This window comes from Corvus moneduloides, chromosome Z (genome assembly GCF_009650955.1).
Source record: "Corvus moneduloides isolate bCorMon1 chromosome Z, bCorMon1.pri, whole genome shotgun sequence".
Taxonomy (NCBI): domain Eukaryota; kingdom Metazoa; phylum Chordata; class Aves; order Passeriformes; family Corvidae; genus Corvus; species Corvus moneduloides.
This window is the reverse complement of record NC_045511.1, coordinates 50,045,096-50,066,613: the sequence shown is the minus strand read 5'-3', so window position 1 is coordinate 50,066,613 and position 21,518 is coordinate 50,045,096. Positions and strand designations below refer to the sequence as shown.

The following is a 21,518-nucleotide window of genomic DNA, read 5'->3' as shown; positions in this document are numbered from 1 at the left end:
AATTATTTCAGGAGGATAATATTTCATCATGAAAGCTGAAAACATATATAGTGTGCAACTAGGCTTCCATCTTCTGTGGTTGCTTCAGTAATTTTGGAGACAGAATATACTCAGTATTTTACAGGAAAAATATCCTGTAAACTGTAAAAATCTGCTAACTGTAAAATTTGCAGTGAATTTAATCCAAATCAGTAAAAAATAATCAAAAACTTTGCAAAGGAAAAGTTCATGTCTCTGGAAAGGGAAACACAGGACCTTTTTTAAAAAAAATCATTTATTTCAATGGAATATAAAGATGAAGACTGAGTTAGTTCTCTCAAAGGTTATCAAATTCACATTACAATTTTTTCTGACATCAAGGTGCTAGGAAAAGCAGATGCAAATTAAGGGTCAAAAATTCTCTCATTCTGTAACTCATACAGCTCTCCACATCTAATTCAATTCCTCAATTTGTTCTGTGCTTCTGAATTTTAGAACTACCTTTAAAAACAGCACCAGAAATACTGAATTCCCTGTCCCCAAACTTCATTATCACTTTGAATTAGTACTGTCTTCTCATATACACATTGTGAAAACAACAACAATAATTTAGAGCAATTTATGTCTGAGGTCAACAACGTGACAGGTAAGTGAATATTTCTTGTTTGATTTTTAAGTACACTTATATTGCTCTTGATGTCCTTAAAAACTTTAAAGAGGATATATCCTAAAAAAGCGGCTGCATCCATCGACAGATTCACTTTTAAAGCAGTAATATTCAGCATTACAGTTTTGAGCTAAAAAGTAGACATGCCCCTTTCCCCCATCTTTGAAGTGATACATGCCTCTAGAGACAGAAAGACAGAACTGTTCTTCTATTCCCTGGAACAGAAGGGCTGTGATTTTCCTTGCATCTTGTGAAGGGCACATAAGCAAGGACCTCCTGTTAGGAACTCCTAGGTAAAGTGTAAAATCTGGCCCTTAAAAGTTTCCTTTCATATTTTGTCCTTTATTGTCAGACAATACTGACATTTTGTTTTTCCCATTTCAGATAAATCCCTAGTAAACACTAACTGCACCAGAAACTGGTGTTCACAGTGTTCTCCTTTCTCATATCAAAAGAATGTAATGCCCCAACAGTCCCAGAATAGCTCTGCAAAATTATCATCTGTGATTCCACAGTGACAACAGGGTCAAAAGGAAACATGACTGCTGTCTGAACAGAGAGGCAGGGAGTTTTGCAGGCACAGGTGTAGGTTCACCCTGCTTGGCTAAAGAAACTCTTGCTGATCACAGAGAGACAAGTGCCTCAAATCCCAGAGAGGAAAACTGTTGTCTGTCTGGCAGGACACAGGTGAACAAAGCCAAGAGAACGAGAATCTCACAACTTCTTCAGGATAACTGAAGTACATATTTTATCTACTACAAATGTCTGCTCAAAGAACCAAAAGAAAAAATGTTTTCGTATACGGCAAGGGCCACAGACCATAACTGTTCAATTTTTTTGGTAAATACCTGAATATGAGCACCTTTCATTAACAAATCCATTATTGATACATTTCAAAATGAAACAGAATGACCAGTAAGATTCCAGTTATGTACAGCTCCATTAAACTCCCATGAAAAAAAAAAATCACAAAACCAAACCAGACACTACTCTACAGACTTCCATTTGCCACGAAAAAGAAAATCCACATAATCTTTCTAGGGAAAATTATATGAACGAATTTGTCATCTAAACCTAGGATTCTCAATACTGACTCCACACTTGGCATAGACCAGCACATCTAGCACTGACTGAAGACATCCTATCTAATCCCTGAAAAACATAGGGAACTTGATTTTGGATGAACTTAAAATCCCTTAGAGGACTATTTCAAGTATAATAAACCACCATAAGCTGAAACATTAATGTAGAACAGTATCATCTTTTCCTCATTACCTTCTGCTGGTAATTCTGGAAAAAAAATCAAATGTAATGTATGTGACCTCAATTCTGCAAATGATTAATCATGACAAGTATATGACCCATTTCTCAATATATTCACCTTAAAATATCTTTAAAAAGAACATACAAAAATCCCATTAGAAATTTATTATTACTTTTATCTACACATTATATGTATATATATGTATATAGGCATACACATATATATATATATAAAATCAGCAATAAAGGAAAAAAGGTAACTAGAAGCAAGACTTTTGTCTCATAGGAATTTAATTTTCCTTTTAAAACATATTTTTTAATGGTGATAAACTTCTAATAATAACATACATTTTGTAAACATGTGATCTATATTTCCATGCATGCATATAAGCAGCAAATGGTTCATATATTATTAATTTGCCAAATATTTTCTGTTGTTCTCTTCCACTAACACATCAAGTAGCTATGTCTTCATGTGCTTTAAATATTTTGTATATACACTGTGATATCTCTCTTTATTGAGAGCAAATCCTAGTATTCAAGTCCAAAAAAATCTGAGGCTTTTAGTTACTGCTCCCATGGGCAAAGGGAACAGCTCAAAGCCACTTTTGAATCCCAGAGGGGAGCATCTGCTGCCTCACTTCCAGGACAGAAAAGTGCAGTATGCATGGTCCAACTAGACCAAGTGGTGTATAAACATCAACTCACAGTAATAAGTACCAAGCTTTATAGCAGATATACACTGCAACAGAAACAACTTTTACCTAAATCTCTGTACTTGTTTTGCCCGTGGTAGAGTTAATTTTCTTCACAGTGACTAATATAGGCCTGTGTCTTGGATTTGTCCTAGACACAGGGCTGATAACACAGAGATGTTTTTGTTATTGCTGAGCAGGGCTTACACAGAGCCAAGGCCTTTTCTGCTGTTCATGTTGCCACACTGGAGAGGGATTCATGGGAGGCTGGGAGGAGACACAGCCAGGACAGGTGACCCCAACTGGCCAGAGGGATATTCCAGACTGCACTGCATCATGGTCAGTACATAAAGGTAGTGGAAGAAGGAAGAGAGGGATGTTCAGAGTGATGGTGTTTGTCTTCCCAAGTCACTGTTATGTGTGATGGGGCCCAGCTCTCCTGGAGATGGCTGAACACCTGGCTGCCCATGGGAAGCAGTGAATTAATTCCTTGGTTTGCTTTGCTTGTGTGCACAAGCTTTGCTTTCCCTATTTAACTGTCTTTATCTCAATTCATGAATTTTCTGACTTTTACCCTTCCAGTTCTCTTCCTGATCCTGGTGGGGGAGCAAACAAGTGGCTGCCTGGTACTTGGCTGCTGGCTCAGGTTAAACCACAGTAGTCTCTTACCCTAATTCTTAAAACACAGATTCTACTCTTGTCTTTATTCCCCTCTGTTATCTGTCCCTATGAGAAAAAAGCAGCAGCTCTCAGGGCTGGGACTCTGGAAGGATTGTGAATTGGAATATAAGGAACAAACCTCATAACCAAGGCAACATAGAAGTCCCTAAAGTGCAAGTTTTGTAGAAGGGAGATAAGAAATGGCTGCATAAGAACAGAAACAGTTCTGTTGTATTGGGTTTGATTTTGTTTTTTGAGTATAGCAATTTGGGGAAGAAAAAACTGTGGGTGAGAAACAGAATGTATCTCATTACACCTACTAGGGCATGGAGCTGGAGATGCAGTATTTGGGTAATGTTTCAGTGTGGGAAGATGTGCATGTTTGTGTGATACCAGTCAGGAGTTGGCCACCACTGCAGAAAGAGAGAAGAGAGCTCTGAAATGCTTAAGAAACTGCCACAGCAACTTAGTCTTCATGCAGGTTTCAATGGGTAACAAAGGAAATCTTTTCCTTCAAATAGCATAAGCAAAGCTGCATCTCTCCATTAACTGATTGAATGGTGTTAAAAAGACATTAAAAAAAGGACTAAGCTTTGTAATACCAGCACATGTGAACAAATTCAGCTCTGTAAAGATGCAGTGGAACATATTACAGTAAATTAGATATTTTATTGCTTTGAGGCAGAAACAAATATATAATTTATGTGCATTCATGTATATAGACATAAAACACACAAACATGAAGAGAAAAGCATGAACCACTAATTCTTTTAAAAAGTTCAGTTTTTAATTAAATTTCAAAACAAGCGGGTATGTTGTAGAAAATAATGCAGCATAAGCAATTTTTTTTCTAATGTAGTAGTTGAGAAGAAAACCCTTGGTCTTTGAAGTCAGTTGAAAAGTTTTCTTTTTATCTCAAGGAAAACTAATAAAAGGATAATTTATTGGTAGTATGGGGTTATGAGGCAATAAAAGTAGAATCTTGAAGAAAAATACATTTATGTTTGTCCTGAGTATCTCTTTAATATGAAAGCTTTCTAAACAAAAGGGCAGGTGTGGTTTGTGTTCTTATTTTAGAACATTTCCAGCTTTGTCTTTTTTCATAGACTTTTTCTTACAGATTATGAAAAAACGGTGAATTAACAGCGCTCACCTTTGAGTATACAAATACAAAAATTATTTGTATCTGTTCAAAAGCCTGCTACCCATGCTACCAGTTTCCCAACACGTGACATTGGGGCACATAGAGGGAAGATTTCATTTTGGTAGCAATATTTGGAAGTAAAAAGTGGACAAGGACAAAGGACCAAACATTAGAAGCAAACACATTCCTTCCTTTTTAATCAATATCTTGTTAGACTGGTGGGTTTCGCTCATTAATCTTTTGGTAAGTGAAAAATGAAACAGATTTACCATTACAGCAATGGAAAATTGCAAATTAAATTCATTCTAATGAAATTGCTTACACAGAGTGCTACTTCATCAAACACAGCTTCTGTCAAAAGAGTTTGGACTTCAGAGTACTCATTTCTTTGAGGTAATGTATTTATAGGCAAATTCTGAATCCAAAAGACCTGAAAACAAACTTTATAAATTCTTCCTCTTACACTGTGCATATTTTTAAAATCATGCAAGTTCCACAAAAAAAAGTTTTAAAAAGTATTGTGTTTTATGTTTAATAGCTTCATAGCTTCAAACAAATCTGAAACTGAACTTTGTGTGACTGCTGTGCTGCATCTAAATGTTCACTATATTATAGCTGAGTTAGGACATACAAAAAACTCAAAAAATAAAATGCCTGGAGGTTTGCAATGCATTGTTTTTAATTTCTTCAGTAACTGCTGCATATTGATTGATCTAGTAATGTACAACACAGGAAATTAGCAATTAAAGGCTTCCATGCATCCAGCATGAGATCCTACAAATCCTGTTATCCACAGGAGCAAAATTAAAAGAACAAGAGGAATCAACAAAGATAAAAAGTGCTTATTGTAAGCTGTGCAGAATTAGTCCTTTGCTGAAAAACATGAAAACTCTGTACAGATTGCACGCACAAGAGTATTTAATGTAGGATTATAACTCAATTAAGGCAACTATTTCTCTGATCCTGTAATTCTAAGGCATTTTGCAGATGGCTATGAATCCCAGGCTGTAATACAAATTTCCTTCTGCTCTCCATAATATAAACCCACATATTATGTAAAGACACACTTAATCTTCTGCCTAGGAAAATAAACTTCACAATGCAGGTCAAAAGATACACTACTGCTCTAGATGAATTTAAAATAAGGTAAATTAAATTAACATATACAACATTAAATGTGAGCATCATCCATATATGTAAATATGACATTAACAATAAAGCTTAATTGATACTCATGTTTCCTCAAGGAATTATTGACCATGGGCCAGGGCACAGGGAAGGAAGATTACCAGCCCAGCAGGAGCCATTCCAACCCTGGAACTGAACACAGCATCACACACAAGGCTGTGCACACAAATTGCATGAGATTGCAACTTCAGATTCCAAGTTAGCCTGGAGATTGGTGTGCTACAGGAATAAACATGCCCTTTCTCTGTTCTAAAGTGAACAAAAGTGCATCTACACTATGATTAATCATAAGAGACTGGCTTGCTTCAGATTCATCAAAACTAATTCAGCTTTGCTGAATTTAGCGACAGATACCGGATTTATCTAGACCGGGAGAAGAGAAAAAGGTTATACAAGCTTTGCTAGCATAGCCAGACAAATTATATTGTTTATCCATGCCTAAACAAAAGGTCACTATTAGCTCAGGGTTAACTAAAACTTCTTAGCTAATCTCTGACCTAATTTTGACCTCTCTTGTTAATTGCAGAAAAGCTTTCAGTTAAAATATCGGTTAGTTGTGTTTACACATCCCCCCTCTCCACCCCTTCTGTAGTTTCTTGTCTTACCGGTCATAAATTAAAGACAAAATATCTTTTTCTAAGACTAATTAGTACCCAATTAGCTTCATGTTGTTACCTAGAGTGGAACTGACAGTAAAGACAAACATTAAGCATTTTAATCACTTAAATGCAGGAGGCATTTATGTAGCAGAAAGGATTATCAGAACCTTTATTTCACTTTATTTTTCCCTTGAGATCATAAAATATTATTTCAGAAAGTCTGTAAAAACACCCAATTCTTCTGCTTCTAGCAATTCCCAATAGAAAGAAGTACAGTTATATCACTGTTACAAGTGAAAAACTAAACACATGAACTCTAGAGGATCTATAATTATGTTAGTTGGCTGTAACCAGACATAATCATTTGTCATTGCATCATACTTCTTACAGAGCAGTTTACACTGGGCTTGTTTAATTCCTTTAGTTATCATAATCACTTTATGTCAAAGTATGGGTATGATGTATTTATATCCATGAGATCTCCCCATCTGCGGAAGACTAGTTTTTGCTCAAGTAAAAGCGAAGCACCTGAGTTATAATTCCAAAAATCACTTTTCTACTTTTCTTTTTGTAAGTCAGAATTGTTCCATTTCTCGTAAAAACATATGCACGTAATTTAAAAATTAAGTCTGAGAGAAACTAAACCCGACTGCATTGTAAAATATATGTAAATTTACAAAAAGGAGTTCTAATAATATAAGAAATAAAAATCTCAAAGTTAGAAAGAACTATCCAAGTAACATGCCTTATGTTCATCTGAACTAAGGAATACAAGGGATTACAGTCTGAAAGCCTACTGTAATTAGATACTGAAGCTAAAAAGCTCAGTAGAAATTCAACATAATTCCAACTGCTGAAGCCTTACCATTCCGTCACATTCATATTCATAATTCTTGTCTTTTTGTACTGATAAAAGCCTCCCCAAAACAAATCCTTCCAGACATACTGAGGATCATACTGACACCCAAGCGGTAAGTCTAAATGATGTTCAGTTTTCTTCCTCTTCTGTACAGGAAATGAGAATGCTCTTCCATCTTCTGAAGAAAGGCACCTGGCCTACTGCATAAATGAAAAAGCTTGTCCATTACGGTTTGTCACATTCGTAGATAAACTCTTGCCTAAGAAGGGCCTAAAAGTTGTTTTATTGCAGTATAGTCAAATGTTTGGATCAAATCCAGATTCATATTCATTTGCTACCTGCAAATAAATCCCACTGTACAGCCAGTAGAGTTTTCTTATATTTTAATATTATTCACTAAAAGCTCCATTCTTCTGAGTTTGCGTTTATTCTTTGGCATGGGCTTGTCGTATAAGCCATTTTTGAGAAGATGCTCCTTGCTGTGATGGATCTGGGCACCATGCTGAAGTTGGAAAGAGCATAAAGCTTGAAGTGGATGGAGTATAGTCTGCAGAAAGATGAAAGGGTGGAGGACAAAAAAACCCCCAAGCTTTTAGTAAGTTATTTTAGAGACATCAATTATTACAGGTTTTTTTATTCAATGACTGGTTAGAAATGCTAATAAAAATACAATTTGGATGATAAATGTTGTTAAAATACAACCTTTGGAGACACAGAGGGTGTAGCTGAATAGAAGATGAAATGAACCACCGAGGAGTCATACACCCACCTACCTGCAGCCATCCCTCACTCCTTCCTTGGAACCACTCACTCCTGACTTCAGACCCAGTCACATTACTGTAAGTTATGGCTTTGACTTGACCTTAGCAATGGACTACAATCAATTACTGTGGCTCGGTCAACAAGCTGCAATAAAATAAGTCACAGTAACTAAGCTGTGCTTGCACAAAAATCCCTTGAGGCAGGGTTTTAGAAAGAGAGGAGGGACTCATGATCAAGGCAGCTGGACTGCTATCCTGGAGACTCAGCTGTGTCCATGCTTCTGCCCAGAGGTATTGTGTAGGATTAATGAAGCCACACAAACCAAATTTATCTCAAGTGGTTCCTAATTGTAGACTCTTCATTTTCTGGTTGCCTGAGTCCCGGGGGCCTTGTGCAGATGTGTAAAGCAATCACATATGTAACTGCAGTCAGCAGGAGCTGAGTTCTACTAAGAAAAATATGACTCTTTAAGAGCACACAGGAAAATCAAGTGAGATACTAGGCATCAAACCAAGTGCCCATTTTTAACCTCCATGGCTCTCAACTCCAGTTCACCATCTTATATGCTGGGAATAGCACTCAGTTCAGAGAGGGTATAAAAAAATGCATGAACGTAGCTCTTGGCTATTGCAATGCTTAGAGAAAACAGTAATTTTGTCTTTGAAAAGTAGGTTGGGCCAATTCTCTGTAGTAGGGGTGAATCAGAATACAGGACTGGTAACCACAGACATTAAATAAACATTCACTGTAAGACAGATGCCCTAATGAAGGAAAAATGTGTTGTCCTAGCACAACAAAGAAAAAGGTAAATATAAAATCCCACATATACATACAAGTTTCTTAAAAACCTCTTCACATAGAATTCCAATTCCTGAGCCATATTTTCTTGTGTGCCCACATACTTTGTTCAGGTCTGGGTTTAAATCCAATTGATTTAATATTAAGGTGAGTCTAGTGTCACAGAGGCAGACATATAGGTGGCATACTATGTATTATGCCAGCTGCAGGAGCAATTTTTGACTTGAGAACCTTCTTTCGTAGGCAGAGGTTGAGTACCAAAACATTAACTAGCTGATGGGAGCACCCCAGGGTGAACACTAGTATGTTGTGGGCACACAGATGAGCTTTAAATCTCTGTTCACAGACCATTCACTACTGCATTCTGGGCACACAATGGAATTGCAGACCTGGCTCTGCGGTGCAAAACTACTTGTAGGTGTTTTTCAGAGGGCTTATTAAACTCACATTACTAATGTCAGCAACAAAAGATTAAGAAGGACATTTTCTTAATGACCTCTTCCATCACGGACTAGGGGGATAGCAACTTAACAGAAAGGCTAATGTCCAATTAGTATTCTTTGACCTCGGATAAACTTAACCTCAAGAACTATTAAGTCCCAAATTCCTCCAGTGACATGTAAGAGTTGTGAGCTGGCTGGTAGGCAGACATAACCCAGTGGGTTACATTCCATGGCTGAGGAGTGCAGGATATCAGGGAACCTGGCTTTAAAAAGCATTTAATCTTCAAGATAGCTGTGAGGGAGTATTCAGATCATCTCTGCTGTCTAGTTTTTGCAGAAAACAATTTACTCCTTTCCACTCACTAACATACTCAATCGTCTGTCACAAAATGAATCAGGTTTTTGACAGTCAAAGATCACTTTGTTGTGGTCATTTTCGGAGCACAACATGAAAGAGTCACAGTAATCTGAACATGCTAGAGTTAATAAATGAAAAATGGTTTCCATTGGTGCATTCTTGTTTCAGTTTGCTATGCAACAAAAACGTTACAAATGTCATTAAGATTTTAACTGTCAAATTTTACATTAATAGCTAATTACTTTCACTGCTCCTCTACCATTCATAGAAGAAAAAACTCAGGTATTTAAATTTACATACCTCTTGTATACTCTTATTTTTTTCCATGATAGAAAGAGCAACAGCCGCACATTCAAGAGTAGACAGACAGGTGTTTGTTGGTTGTGTACGAATTACATATTGACTTGAAATACTGGGTTTTAACTGCACCTGAAAAACAGCAAACTCAAGTAAAATAAACAGGTCAGGATAGTAAACAAGATACTGATTCTCTACACCAACCAAAACACATCCCCTTTCCCTCTGTGTTCACTTGTCTTCTTTCCTTTTTCCTCTTTTGTCTACCAGTAACCCATGATATGCTACTATTAAGTGTAATACACGAGTCATCACCACAAACAAAAACTCCACATTTGTTACTGTACAAAAACGCAGAGGAAATACAATTTTTTGTTGGAGAAAGACTAAGTGAAATTTTAGCAACTGATTTCAGTTGTAATAAATATGCCATAACAAAAATAAAATTATTCACTTATGCTTGTTTTATTGCACACTCTAACCACGCACACAATCCCATACAAGGTACAATGGCCATATAGTCATTAGCACTATACACCTTGGCAAAATATTATTTGTCAAAGTTCTGAATGTAAGACTTCTAGAAACTGTATTTATTCATACAATGTACTAGGGCATTGATTAGAACTATTTGCTTAACAAAATAACGTCTGAAAATGATTTAGTGCCTCCGCCTCAAGTGATAAACAATTCATACTATCTTCCAAATTAAAGGTTTTTAAGAAAAAGAAATTTAATTCAACCACCAGCTCCAAAAGCCTTTACCAAGTTTATAAACAGTGGTTGAAACAACACAGAATTTACACGACTAGACTGTGTGTGAAAATTCAGATATTGTTTCTTTATTCCTAAGATTTCCATCTCCACATATATCTAAAACATAATTTGCCAAACAAGTAATGCTTTAGCAACACTGCCAGTATTCTTAACCAAAAATTCTCAGTTCCTTTTCCAAAAACATTGTAGTGCAGTACAAAAAACCCAGATGAATTCTTATAAAGGAGCAAGTTACTTTTCTCTTTTTTTTAAACTCATCCCATCAATTGTCTTTTATTTTTCTTCTTGAAAAAATTAGTGATTCCCATGGCCAAAATATTGCTACCATTTTGCTTGCCAGAAGTCTTTCACCATTAGTCACTTTATTCAATACTTTCCTCCTTCACTTTTCTCATTTTTCCTTTTATTTGTAATATTTCATTTTCTTTCATTTCTTACATGCAATCACCCATTCTTTAAAGTTCAAGGTATCTCATTCATAAAAGGAAAACTCCAGACTGCTGAAGAGACATAACTGAATAAGATGAAATTCCACTGCCTTACCTATCCCAATTTAATGGAAATTAAAAATAATAAAATAAAAATAAGGCAGCAAGAAAAGAGGAAAGGCATTCTGAGAAGGATAAGCAAGTAAGCTATAAAAGCTTAATTTACTCAAATATAGGAAAAGACAGAAAAATTAAGCCTTTCTCAACTACCTTCTTCAATTCGGTATTGAAAAACCAGAAGAGAATAAAATTATTTAGGAGACAAAATGTAGGATTTGGACATCAGTGTATGTAATGAAAAGAAAAAGAAAATTAGTATTTTCATTTGTTATTCCTCAACGTTTTCTTTGGTTTTATGCTTTTTCCCCTGTGACCATGTACAGATCTTCATCACAACAGAGTAGGAAGCCTAGTTAGTTGAAGTATGCAGAAATCTATGCTGGAAGAAGCTTATAGTCCCTACTTAGAAACTCCTAGATAGGTATCAAAAACCAGGGTAAACTCTGTTCATCACTTCTCCAGCACATGTCCTGAACAGCAAAGCAGACATATATCCACACTTTTTCTCAACAGCTGACAGCTACATTCTTCATGAAGTATCTCTCCAGAGGTTAAAGCCACCTGATGGAGTACCTGCAGGCCCACTGGCTTCCCCCTCCTTGGACAGTGCCTTAAGGCTGTTTTTTGAAGGAGCTGGGAATAGTTCTGTCTGCTGGTTTCTATACTTCATTCCTTGGGCCCCATGCTGAAAAACATTTAAGATAATCAACATTCCAGAGGAAAAAAACTTATTAATGGTTGCAAGACAACTTATATAAGGAAAAGGGGCCTGCACTCTGCCACACAACCGTGGAGCAAAACATCTGTAACTGCAGCTCTCGAAACAACTGACAATGCACAAAAGGGCAACTTTCTAGCACTAATAGCAACAGCAGCTGCAACAGAGTTTCTTCTTTCCTGAGAAGAAAAAGGATGGAAACAAGTGGCCCCCATCCATTTTTCTGAAAAATTACATATTCCCTGGGATAAGATTAAAATACCATAGAGAGTGGTGGAGATCAGAGGAAGAATACCTGATCAGGACAACTGCCTGCTACAGTTTGTCTCAGGCTTCTTTCAGTCTGCATTTTACCCTACTCTTTAAAGTAGTAGAGAATCTAAATAAATGATCCCTAGTCACCTGAAATACAGTCAGGGTAGTCTTTGTCTACTGCAGATTGGACAGACTCACCAAAGTTCCCATCTGAAACTAGGTACATTTACTGAACCAATGAAACACACAATACCAACTCAGAGCATAAACTGAATGCTGAAACAAAGCTGAAACAATACAGAAACCAAAACAAATTAGTATAGTTAATAAATATTTCAGACATGGGAAGAATATCTTCTGGGAAAAAATGCCTAGATATGTGAAATATTTACTTGTCCTCAGACTTGACTGGGTAGGAAGATGACTTCTGTCATTTTTCACCATGAGGTCTAAACTTGCATTGCCTTTTTTGCTGTTAATAATTTCAGACAGTGCATTGCAACAGTCTCATCCAAGTTTCTCCATCACCTATGTGGATTGATTCTTTATCTGTTATCTGTGTGTCTCAAATCCAGCTGAACAAGTTTAATTCAGACTTACAGAAATGTTCCTTCACAGCTAATTTAAACAAAACCATATTGTCTACCTCTTACACTAGACTTCAAAATCTTGGAATGAGTATACACAAATACCCTGTTTAAGTACATTTCAAAACAATTATGATATTTTAGAAGCACTTCTCCAAAAAATGATAGATACCACAATACAACAGTTTACTTGTTTGTTTTTGCTTCAAAGTAATTTCCAAATCATATGCACACTTCGGAATAATATCAGTTTCTGACAAAATACAGAAACGACAAGTCGAAAAAACAGCAGCCAGTTTAATACCACTCACCAAAACAAGAAAGAAGATGGAAACTATCTCAACCAACTCAAACTAGAGAGGAATTTAGATAAACTGAATGCAATTACTTACCGGAATTTACTTAGGACACTGAAATTAGAGTATCTATTCTCTGTAAGTGAGAAGGAGTTTGGGGACTTAGTTTCCAAGCCATCAGAAGGATGAAGCAAAACATAAAGTTTCACTTCTATCTGTAACTCAAGACTGCTGTTTCAAAAGCCTGAATTTCAGCAATTCTCACAAACTGTTACACTAACTGGATAAACACTGGCTTATCTGCCAAGGCACCATTCCCTTAGCAAATGGTACAGCCTTTGAGCATTTACAAAGGATTTGAACCACAGTAAAAACTGTGACCCTTCATTGTTTCTTGGGGCACAGTTTTTCTTCCTGAGCCTTCCTTGGACATGCTCCAGGCAAGTGAAGACCCAGCAGATCTTGTTCAGCTGTTCAAAATTGATGAGAGGAAAAGTGTTGCCTTGATGGGGTCAAAGACCTACTGTTTGAAACTTTAAAAATTTAAGTCAGCAAAGACAGGAAACTGATTTCTGCTATTATTTTAAATAATAGAACTGGACCTCTAGCAGAAAGCTCTAAGTGCTTTCCTCAGTCCTCTCCTTAGTATCAATAGCCTTCTACTTTTTTTTGCCAATTTCTTCATTATTACTCTTACTAGCTTTACTCTCCAAACAGAACCTAGGATTATGCAAAATTATACTTGGAAAACAACGCATCAACAAGAACTCAAAGAAGTTAGTACACCTGTCTCACAGGGCACACTAAACAATTCTTCCCTGTTCTCTTTTCTGCAATAAGACTACAGGAACCTCAATACAGGCACAGGCACAATATATTTTTCTGCAGCTTCTATGAAAAATCTAGTACTTAAGATCTATTCCTCTTTATGTTGATAGTATCTTTTGAAAATTTGAATGTCAGTTTGGGAACTTTTCAAGAATGAAGAAAGAAAGTACCATCTGTCCTCCTGCTTAATATAAGCACTAGTTACTGTTCATATGTTCCATTTCATTAATAAATACGTTTCAGAAAAAAAATTAGCCATTTTCTTAAACTAACTCAAAAGGCACAGAAAAATCTCAGAAAGAGTACAACCACATCCTGCTATCTTGCCCATCCTTATAGAAACTAAGAAAAAATTGCTGTTAAGGTGCTGGGGAGTAAGAACATTCTCTGGAAGCTACTGCAGAGACAACCTCAGACAGAAGATGGGTACAGGCATGGGAAGATCTTTCACTCAATATCCAGTTTGCACAAGCACCTTTTACCTGTAAGCCAAAACAGCTTTCTGTATCTTATAGAAATTTCATGCAGTTAAGTAAAATTATCTTTGTGCCAAAGAAGACAGGCTGAGTAAATTTAGTCTCAGCATGCTACTGAAATTTAAATCAAGAATATAAATAAGTTATTTTGTTCAAAACCTGGCTTTAATTTAAAGTGACATCTTAAGAGTACTCTCTTTCTAAAATACTGGAGGGAATAACTGCCATGCAACTGTCACAAATGGACAGCCTGAAAAAGTAGATAGCTGTCACAAAACCCTCTGTCCACAAGGGCATGAGTTCAAAGACTTTGATGACTGGAAGAAGGGAAACATAAACTCCATTTTTAAAAAAGTGGAAAGCAGAAGATCTCGCCATCTACACAGCAGTCTCATCTCTGTGCCAGGAAAGATTATGAAGCAGATTCTCCTGGAAACCATACTGAGTTACATGGAACACAAAGAGGTGATTGGAAAGAGCCAGCATGGCTTTACGGAGGGGAAGTCATGCCTGGTGACCTTCTGTGACGGAGCTACAGCACTGGTGTATAAGAGCAGAGCAATTAACATTGTCTACCTGTACTTATGCAAAGCTTTGGACACTGTTTCACATGATATCCTTGCCTCTAAATTGCAGAGACACAGATTTGATGGATGGACCACTTGGAGAATAAACAACTGGCTGGATGGCTGTGTGGAAAGAGTTGTGGTCAACAGCTCCTGGTCCACATGGTGACCAGTGGTGTCCCTCGGGGTCGGTACTGGGGCCGATACAGTTCAACACCTTTGTCGGTGACAGGGACAGTGGCATCAAGAGCACCCTCAGCAAGCTCCCTGATGATGCCAGCCTGTGTGGGGCAGGTGACATGCTGGAGGGAAGGGATGTCAGCCAGACGGACCGTGGACAGGCTTGAAAAGTGGGACTCATCAACATCAAGAAGTTCAACAAAGTACAAGTGCAAGTCCTACACCTGGGTGATGGCAATCCCAGACAGCTTGGGCGGAGAAGTGATTGAGAGCAGCCCTGTGGGGAAAGGCTTGGGGGTGATGGTTGGTGGAAAACTCAACATGGGCCAGCAGTGTGTGCTCACAGCCCAGAAAGCCAAACATGTCCTGAGCTGCACCCAAAGCAGCGTGGGCAGCAGGGCGAGGGAGGGGATTCTGCCCCTCTGCTCTGCTGTGGTCTGGTGAGACCCCATCTGCTGTGTCCAGTTCTGGTGTCCCCAGCATAAGGAGGACATGGAACTGTTGGAGAAAGTCCAGAGGAGGGACATGAAGTCAAGAAAGGGACTGAAGCACGTCCCCTACAAAGCCAGGCTGAGAGAGTTGGGGCTGTTCAGCCTGGAGAAGGGAAGGTTGCATGGAGACCTCATGGCAACCTTGCAGTATCTGCAGGGGCCTGCAGGGAAGCTGGAGGGACTCTTGATCAGGAACTGGAGCGACAGGGTAAGGAGTAATGGGTACAAACTGAAAGAGGGGAAACCTAGTTTACGTATTAGGAAGAAATTTTTACTGTGATAGTGGGGAGATACTGGAACAGAGAGATATTGAACAGGGTGAGATACTGGTCAGGGAGGTTATGGATGCCCCAAGCCTGGAGCCTCAAGGCCAGTCTGGATAAGGCCTTCAGATACCTCGCCTAGTGGGAGGTAACCCCGCCCTTGACAGGGCAGGTTTAAGGTCCCTTCAAACCCTTAGCATTCTATGATTCTACGTCTTTTGATTGAATCTTTAGGCATATGCATGTAAAATGGTGAAATAAGTCCAAGGTTATATTGTGACTTTCAGGTAAACTTGAAGTAATCTGTTCAATTTCTAGGAAATTACAACGTATTTAGCACACTGCCTTCAACAACTTCCCATTACCTTTTCTCATTAAGTATCTCATAAAGCCTTTTTCTCATGCCATTCACAGTGTCAGGTTAGACTCCAGAGTCTTACCACTACAATCAGCCTCAGGACATCTCACTGCTGCTGTGGTGGAAACTGTGGTAAATATATAATATTCTGTCTGTGAAAGAAAAATGTAATCGCTTCTGCTGCACAGTTGCTGTGTGCAGATTCTCCCGACACAGACTCCTTCCAACCTTTGCAGCAGAATGTGAATTCAGAGTTACCATTCAGATTAGCTCTTTTGCAGGTCAAAACCAGAAGCCCTCTTACACTCTTACAAAAACACATCTTCGTAAGAATGGTGCCCAGATTTTCTTTCATCAGGTATGTTGTTCATGTATGAAAATACATTAAACCACTATGTGCTTTCAAGAATGCCCTTTGGTTCTGGAACCAAAACAATTTAAGAACCGTATTTCGTTGCTGTGGGCTACTATGTGATAAACGGTTCAGAAGGAATCCAGGAGAGCTACTCACTGAACGAGTAAATGCTCATAATCTGAATATAATCCTACACAATGTCTCTTTGTTCCATGGCTATGTCAACCCACAACTATTTTTAAAAACATCACTTCTGGTATCCCATTATGTTTCTTTTCCACATAAACAAGCTCAAAATAAAATAAGTATCCTGTAATTTGGCATATAGAAAAATATTTGAGAATGCCGTGAGTACATTCTGGGAAAATATAGATATTCTGACCTTTCTTTTAAAACATCTTTTTCAATGTGGATAATCTAGATTGTACAGAGTACTTCTCTACTGTGTTCATTGCTTTCACTCTTAGACGTAATTGGTTGACAAGAAAATAAATTGCAAAAGGAATGTGTTCTTCACAGACAGAAACTCTTACATCACATTCCTACAGAATTAAAAAACAAAAACAAGAACAAAAGCAAAAAATCCAAAACAAAGCAAAAGAAAAGAAGAAATTTGAGAAACAAAAACCCCTCAAACACACATATATGCACTTTATCCACGCCACCCCTGCCAGACTGAGTTTTTAGAGTGCTCCTGAAGTGCTTCAGCCAAATTTGTTGGGCTGGCCATGGAAGCACTGAACATAAAAAGGAAATATTGCCTTTAAAAAACAAATCAGAGTAAATGCAAAGCTTTTATTATCACACATGGTTACATCACATTTTCTACATGTAAAAAATTGTGGTAAGTGAACCAGGATAGAAAAAAACCCCACTGTAAACAAAAAACATTACTAATAGTATAATTTATCTGGAGAAGACAAGTTTCTTACATAGCAAGCTTCCCACTTTGTAATTTATCTTGTGATAGACTGCAGAATTTGATACATAAACATGAAACTTCCATTTATTAAATAGTTGAAAGAATTTCAAGCTGAATACATATTAAAGTTAAAAAATAGCAAAAAAATAGATACCTCACTTTTCAAAATATATCTGTAATCTAATCTATATGTCTAGATTTATATGTCTAGGTTGATCATATTTACATATGATTATGTACAAAGTTAAGGGAAAATTCAGGTTCAAAAGCACAATTTTTCTTGCAGGAAAACCTCGTAATTCAAACTACTACCATGTATGCAGATTGTTTTGAGAAAGTCCAGCAACTACCTAATCATTCCTTAGGCTACATACTTCTCTCTTTAATGCACTATCAAATTAAACGTCTAAAGAAAAACACAGAAGAGTTGTCAGTCACCTCCTTAGCACATAATTTCTTCTATAGAACTATTTACAACAGGGCCTTTTTTTTCTGCTTATGCAACAACTTCTGAAGTGCGTTTACCAGGGATGCCAAATTACAGTTTTTGTAAGAACTCAAATTTTTGGCATCTCCTCAAGGATGCTAAGAGAATTCAACAGTTTAGTACTTGCTGCTTCTTGCAAAATCAAATTAAATTGTCCTCTCTTTTGATTGTTAAATAGGATAGCAGAAACACCTGCAAAATTCAGCGTTTTAGAAATAACACCAAAGTAAACAATGTTTTTGAAAGTTACTTCAGATGATTACGTCCATCTGCATACTTTGAATCCTTTAATACAGAATCATGGAATGTTAAGGGTTGGAAGGGACCTTAAAGTAAGCTCATGTAGTCCCAGATGCCGCTGCAATGGGAAATGACACCTCCCACTACACCAGGTTGCTCAAGGATTTATACAATCTGGCCTTGAACGCTCCAGGGCTGAGGCATCCATAACCTTCCTGGGCAACCTGTTCCAGGGTATCACCACTGTCACAGTAAAAATTCCTTCCTAATATCTAACCTAAATTTCTCCTCTTTCAGTTTGTACCCATTACTCCTTACCCTGTCGCTCCAGTTCCTGATCAAGAGTCCCTCCAGCTTCCCTGCAGGCCCCTGCAGATACTGCAAGGTTGCCATGAGGTCTCCATGCAACCTTCCCTTCTCCAGGCTGAACAGCCCCAACTCTCTCAGCCTGGCTTTGTAGGGGACGTGCTTCAGTCCCTTTCTTGACTTCATGTCCCTCCTCTGGACTTTCTCCAACAGTTCCATGTCCTCCTTATGCTGGGGACACCAGAACTGGACACAGCAGATGGGGTCTCACCAGACCACAGCAGAGCAGAGGGGCAGAATCCCCTCCCTTGCCCTGCTGCCCACGCTGCTTTGGGTGCAGCTCAGGACATGTTTGGCTTTCTGGGCTGTGAGCACACACTGCTGGCCCATGTTGAGTTTTCCACCAACCATCACCCCCAAGCCTTTCCCCACAGGGCTGCTCTCAATCACTTCTCCGCCCAAGCTGTCTGGGATTGCCATCACCCAGGTGTAGGACTTGCACTTGTACTTTGTTGAACTTCTTGATGTTGATGAGTCCCACTTTTCAAGCCTGTCCACGGTCCGTCTGGCTGACATCCCTTCCCTCCAGCATGTCACCTGCCCCACACAGGCTGGCATCATCAGGGAGCTTGCTGAGGGTGCTCTTGATGCCACTGTCCCTGTCACCGACAAAGGTGTTGAACTGTATCGGCCCCAGTACCGACCCCGAGGGACATGTATAATCCCCTTTGTTTCTTGTATGAATATTTACAAGCACAAGAAGCAAAAAACAAACAAACAAACAATCAGGAGACCTTACAAGAAAGCAAAAATCCTTAAAGAAATCAAAATAGATTGGTCTTCAGTTAAAACAGAGAACTGAAATAAAGTCCAAGAGCAGACAAGTTGTAGTTCTAACCTAAAAGTAACAGTTCTAACTCTTGTTAAAGAACACAGCATGAGGCAGATCCAAATGTCCAAAATCCTAAGAGCCAACAGACAGTACGACTGTAAGAAAAGGAAAATCCTCAAAGATAAGATATTACAGAAGATAGGACTGTCCTAGGAATATCTGGACTATGTATTCTGCACAAATAATTGAAATACCATCTGGTTACGGTCTCAGTTTCTGAAATTGCATGATTTTACCTATGACTAAGGAAAGAAATAATTTTATACTGCCATTAAGTTATGCAAAAATAATTATATTTAAGTGCAAGTCCTATAGGCTACACCTGGCACTTCATAAAATGACTATGCATTTCCAGTTAATTTCCATGCACTGTATTTTTTTTGTATTTAGAGAAGAAAAAATATAGAAGTTCTTTCTGGTAATATCTCTCTTGCTCTGCTTACATTTAAAAAATTAATGTCAGCCAACAGTTCAATATTTTATGCAGCACTATTAATAATTAATAAAACAGGCAAGTGCTGCAAGTAAATTCAGTGAGTGAGCAGAGTATGAATGTAGAGAATGGGGTCATGAAACGAAGGAAGAAAAATTAATTACGCGTATTGTCACAGCCATTTAACTATAATTACCTCCAAATATGAGAAAATTGAAAAGGAAAATTAAATACCTCAGTGCCAAAATGTAGCATCAATGCAATGACAGTGTTCATTGGAACCTACTAATTATTTTTGCTTTGTGTGATTTCTTGTTTTCTTACTGTATGTGAATAGCAGTAGGCACTTCCTCGGACAGGGGAAAAGCAGTGGAAGAAGCTCCTGAGAATAATTTTGGCAAGGGCACAAGGAAACATGAAAACAAAGACTAAAAGGATAAGAAAGTCTTCAATTAATCTACCTATTTGAAAGCAAATTCCATCAAAATGAAACATATTTCTAGTTTACTTTTTATAAAATGTTCATATCCCACGAGAACATCAGCATGGGTACAATGGTACAATATTTGCAACTGCTCCTGGATTGTTCTAGCAGCTGGATATTCAGATGTTTGTCAAAGGTTTGACAACAATTATGAGAGAAATGGAAAAAAAGTAAAAGCAAAGCTCCTGCCCAAAAGTAAAGAAGTACACACTTCTGACATCTGGCAAATCATCTCACCCCTTTCAGTCACAAAGAAAATGTCACAGTATTGAGAGGTAATAAATACATACTTATGACCAGAAAAATGTCAGTGACCAAATGACCAATGTCATTCAAATTAACCCAAACATCAGAAGGAAAGAATGCTGTTGATTGTTCAGCATCCTATCTCAACTGTACCTGCAATCTTGACCCAAAATAATTCACAGTTCTCTCCCTCTGATCGCAGTCTTCTCAAACAGCAGTTTCTGCCAGTCCTAGCATAAAATATTTTGTTGTCTAGAGTTTGAAATTTTTTTTTAATGTTTTGGTTATAATAAGAAAGCAGCTAAAAACTGAACACATCAAACATTTCACAACATGTTAACACCTGTTATAATTATGTTTATCTTACAAGTCATCATACACAAAATAGGTTATGAGCTACTTACTTAATAAAAACAAGTTTTCTTGCTACACCAAGAATTGCACAACTGGAAAAAAAACCCAAATATAATGCACAGATAAATGCTTACTATCAAGGCTTACAGAGACTCCTTCACTCTAAGGATAACTGGGCTGTCCTGTGGGATTATTAGTAAAATCATCAGTGTCATACACAGATAGATAAGAAATGTGTTTAGAACAAGTCAGTGAAAATGCAGCACTTTTCTTCCATGAGTATGGATGGATGGTTGAATGCATGCCTTCTAGAACCAGCCTTACTACCATTTTTCCTGCTGCAACCATTATGGCTGGCCTTTGTTGCCTTGGGTTCTGATTTGTCCCCTGCCTACCTGCCCTCTTTATTCATGACCAGACTTCTTTTCCTTGCAGAATTAAACTGGGCATTGTTCATTTATTTAGGTTCTATGGCAAAATTTAGTATTGAATCTCTCTCATGCAAATTGTAAACTGTAATAAAAGTAGTGAGGGGAAAGCATAAAGATAAAAGGGAACTGTAAAAAAATTCATTTACTACTTGGCACTATTTATTATTTTGCCCTTATAAAACCACTTGCCAAAGTCTCATATTTGTGGAGATGAAAAAGAGTATTTTTCTCTGCATCTCCTGAGCTCATTAAATAGGAGATGTTATAAAAATTAATTCAGAGAGCAATCAGAATAAGAGTCAACTAAGATACA

At 37.7% G+C, this 21,518-nt stretch overlaps 1 protein-coding gene across 1 annotated transcript in view; it reads right to left on the bottom strand.

Moving 5' to 3' along the window:
* Positions 1-5,059: 5,059 nt before the first annotated feature.
* Positions 5,060-21,518, bottom strand: part of DTWD2 (DTW domain containing 2) — a 71,328-nt gene continuing 54,869 nt past the window's right edge. The window contains exons 5-6 of the mRNA XM_032096719.1: positions 9,716-9,844; positions 5,060-7,601 (exon numbers count right to left, since the gene is read on the bottom strand). Of these exons, the coding sequence (XP_031952610.1) occupies positions 7,431-7,601; positions 9,716-9,844 (300 nt within the window). The 3' untranslated portion in view covers positions 5,060-7,430. The remainder of the gene's footprint in view (positions 7,602-9,715; positions 9,845-21,518) is intronic.